We start from the raw sequence: 3,690 nt of genomic DNA, 5'->3' as shown, positions 1-3,690 counted from the left end.
ATTCAATGCCATCCGTTGTGTCCGAGTTTGTGTTCTCGGTTGTGCCTGTGTCGCAAAAAATGGTCGAAACATCACGTGAATATGGTTCAGCTGAGTGGCTAGGCACTTGAATCTGGTTCGGTAATTGCGCATATCTCTCTTTCTCGTCGGTATATTGTATTGCATTTTGTGTATTTCCGAGAACAGGCATTAATGGCTTCGTTTGTTTGTTTTTTATTATGCTTGTGTTTACATATCGTTTTTTTTTAACCGCATTGAATCTCGACAATAGTTTACCATTACATTTTCTGATTTTGTCTCGCTTTGAGTTTGATAAAAACTTTTTTGTGTTTACGAATTTTATTCTTTGTGGCAAACCATCAAAACCGAATTCGTAGTCACTAGCCTCGCAATCTAAAACTTCTTTCTTCTTCTTCAAAATATAAATATCGTTTGCATTCTTTATCGCCGACATTTTTATGTTTATTATTTATGGACAAGAATCGAATTTCAAGAATATTTAATACGTAAAATTGTATGGAGTGTTTATGTGTACCGGCGTACTGAGATTAACGGAGTTTCACATTTGTGTATTGTGTGGTTGAATTTCGCAATGCAAGATCTGTCTGATGTTTCGTGTGTATTGTCATCAGAGCGATAGGTGGCGCCAGTAGTTCTTGATCGGCGCAATGTAATTGAATTTTTCATTTCGCAATTGCAATTATGAAATGGTTTTGACGTCTTTTTAATTACAATTTCAAATGCAATGGAAATGGAATAAAGTTTCAAATATTTTTTTCAATTAAATAATGGTAATGATTGCAAAATGCAATTCATTTCGAAAATTCGCAGCTCTGGAAAAATGTGAATTTTAAATGTGGTTTTTTGGGCTTTACGCGAAAATGATAAAAGATAATGAGTTAGTGTGTTCTTGACCAATTCTATAACTTTGTCGAAGATAAAAAAATTCGTTTTCTCCCATCATTTTCACGTAAAGCCCAAAAAACCACATTTAAAATTCACATTTTTCATTTACGCTTCATTTGATGCGACGATTCATGTAACGCTTTTAAGAAACAAATTTCATGTTGCGCTTCAGTTAAAACACTTCTGTATTCCCATTTTTATCCTCACCGACACAATAACATGTCAAATTTATTGCTTCGAAATGTATCGAATTTCAACGGGAGTTTTAACCCGATTTAAATTGCCAGAATGCTGATTCTTCTGTGAAAGAAGAAAGAGAGAAAACGCATTGTAAAAATATAATAAACAAACTTGAGCACACAGCCTTTGTCTCTTGCCGTTTGAATTTTTTGGCTTGTTGAAGACACACACATACCACATTTCCCAATCGAAGGTATTTTGCAAACGAATTGAATTTTATGATGATATGTAAAAAACAGTGTTTGTGTTTACTCTCTCTTTCCATGCTGCGCATCGCAAAAAACTATTTCAGTGTGTGATATGAATGAATTTTGGCAAATACAGTTGCAGTGTGAATGGTTTTCGCGAAATACGGCATTACTTTGTGTGTGTTACTGACTGTATTTTTTATGTTCGAAACAACAGCATTTGATGCCGTCGCTTTCATTCTTATGCAGTTTCAAGTGGAGATTTCAGAACAAAAAATTCTCAATTCAGAAGGCGCAATCAACACACCAAATGAAACAAAAAATTTCGCGGCGGAATTAGCTGAAGAAAAGAAAATAAACGAGAAACTGACGAACGATCTAAAGAAAACAGTTGCATTTATTCGGGAATTCGGGGCCATAAGCCTGGCAAAAGATATCCAAATCGAAAATTTATCAAAAAAACTCGAATCGGCTTCGTTAGAAACCAAACCAGTCGGAAGAGATGAACAATTATTCAGTGAATTCTCTGAAAATTTCGACCCAGAACAACTGAAAGAGCTGAGATCAGTCAAATCTGGTCTGTCCAAAGATTCGACGTTTGTTTTAAAATGTATGCGTTTTCTTTACCCAAACCCAGCTGTTTTGAACAACGTTTCGCTTACCGGAAAACAGTGGAAAAAACAGAGAAAAGAAAAAATGTGTGTTAAAAATGTAAACATCGTCAAGGGAATTTTACACAAGCGAATTAGTTCTGCAGGAGTTGAAGCACCGGCTGTTTTACAGCGAATGCGTCGAATGAATAAGCTTGTACGCGATGCGATTACCAAAATATGTGCAAAACGTCACGAAATCTCCTCAGTTGCCAGCAACTCAACAGTACCCGAATCATTGAAAATGACTCCGCCGACAACACAGTGTACACTGCTAACAATTGTTATGAAAGAAATTGAAGTGCTAGAATCAGGTCGAATCCTGAGAATCCATGGATCAGCCGAAATTCTACCGGATTTGTATTCTACGCCGTCAAACCAGCCGGGTGTTAACACTCCCTTTGGGAGTGACACCACGGTCCGTTTTGCCGATTAACCCAGCCGTTTTCGAGATATTTCCATGTGTACATTTCCATGTGCCATAGAAGCCAATGCAATATCAGCGGCGCTCCGAGGTTTTCATACAAACTTCCCATGTAGACGGTCGCAATACAGCCGTAAATCGAAAAAAATGCGTCGCATTTCGAAGTGAAATACAATTTGGTTGGTAAAACAAAACGACACACCGCACATGTTATCAGAACAAAACGAAACACAAATAGTTTGCACACAATATTCTAGTGTTCCGTAATCAAATAACAACAAGATTTTATTTCACTTTGTTCTGCGAATGATTTGAGTTGCGCTTCGGTACGAAAGTGTATCATACGCCCTTTTTATTCTAACGCATTCATTTATCAAATGTTATTAGCTAGTTGTACTGATGGAAGAGCAAGGAAAAAAAGGTGACATACCGAATTAGATGTTGCGTTGTTTTCTTTGTTAATCACAGCCTCTTTGGTTTTCTGGTGAGTTTTGGTTGGCAATGTGTCTTCCACACCACCATTCAACTGAAAGAAAGGAAACAATGTTCGACACATGATGTGAGCCAATTGTACCGATGGAAGAGCAAGGAAAAAAGGTGACATACCGAATTAGATGTTGCTTTGCTGCTCTTGTTCCTCAAAACTCGTTCGGTTTTCTGGTGAGTTTTGGTTGGCAATGTGTCTTCCACACCACCAGTCAACTGAAAAAAAAAACAAATTTCAAGGTTAATAGATGATGTTAGTACAAAAATATTAGCGTGCTGATGGAAGAGCGCAAAAAACAGTTAAATACCGATTTAAGCTTTGCTTGGTTGCTTTTTTTTCTCAGAATACGTTTGTCCATCTTCGACTTTTATTTTCTTTTAACTTTTGAGTTGATTTTGAAAATCTCTTGTGAAAAATGAAACAAAAATTGAATATTTTTAACTTTTTAAATTGGTTAACTCTTCCAAATCATCTATCTCTATACAAAACTGACCAAAAATTGAATATCATGCATACACGATACATTGACAGTTCAACATGAAGTTGACTTCAGTGAGACTGTTGCCCGAAATATTTCCCTATTGAAGAAAAAGTACAAAGATCTCTATCTATCTCTACAAAAGTACTAGAAGACATTGTCGTCGATTGCATTTGTATTGACGGTGAAAATCACATTCGATGCGACAGCATTTGAATCAAAACCGAATGACAATCGAGCATTTTGGCGTAACTGATCCAAACCATCGTTGTTGCTGAATGTAGCTGGAGCACCGAGAGTTCCCTTCACTGGTGTTG

The 3,690-nt window shown here is 36.6% G+C and overlaps 1 protein-coding gene across 1 annotated transcript; it reads right to left on the bottom strand.

The window, feature by feature from the left end:
- Positions 1 to 1,134: 1,134 nt before the first annotated feature.
- Positions 1,135 to 3,354, bottom strand: LOC129571499 (uncharacterized). The gene is made up of 4 exons (XM_055451303.1): positions 3,203 to 3,354; positions 3,015 to 3,110; positions 2,839 to 2,934; positions 1,135 to 1,206 (listed from the first exon to the last, which is right to left on the bottom strand). The coding sequence occupies exons 1-4, from the start codon at positions 3,251 to 3,253 to the stop codon at positions 1,135 to 1,137; spliced, it is 315 nt and encodes a 104-aa protein (XP_055307278.1). The 5' UTR covers positions 3,254 to 3,354.
- Positions 3,355 to 3,690: the final 336 nt, after the last annotated feature.

The sequence above is a fragment of the Sitodiplosis mosellana genome, unplaced genomic scaffold, assembly GCF_009176505.1.
Source record: "Sitodiplosis mosellana isolate CC-2019 unplaced genomic scaffold, AAFC_SMos_1.0 Smas_scaffold_2645, whole genome shotgun sequence".
In the NCBI taxonomy this organism is placed as follows: Eukaryota; Metazoa; Arthropoda; class Insecta; order Diptera; family Cecidomyiidae; genus Sitodiplosis; species Sitodiplosis mosellana.
This window is presented reverse-complemented; position numbering and strand designations above follow the sequence as displayed.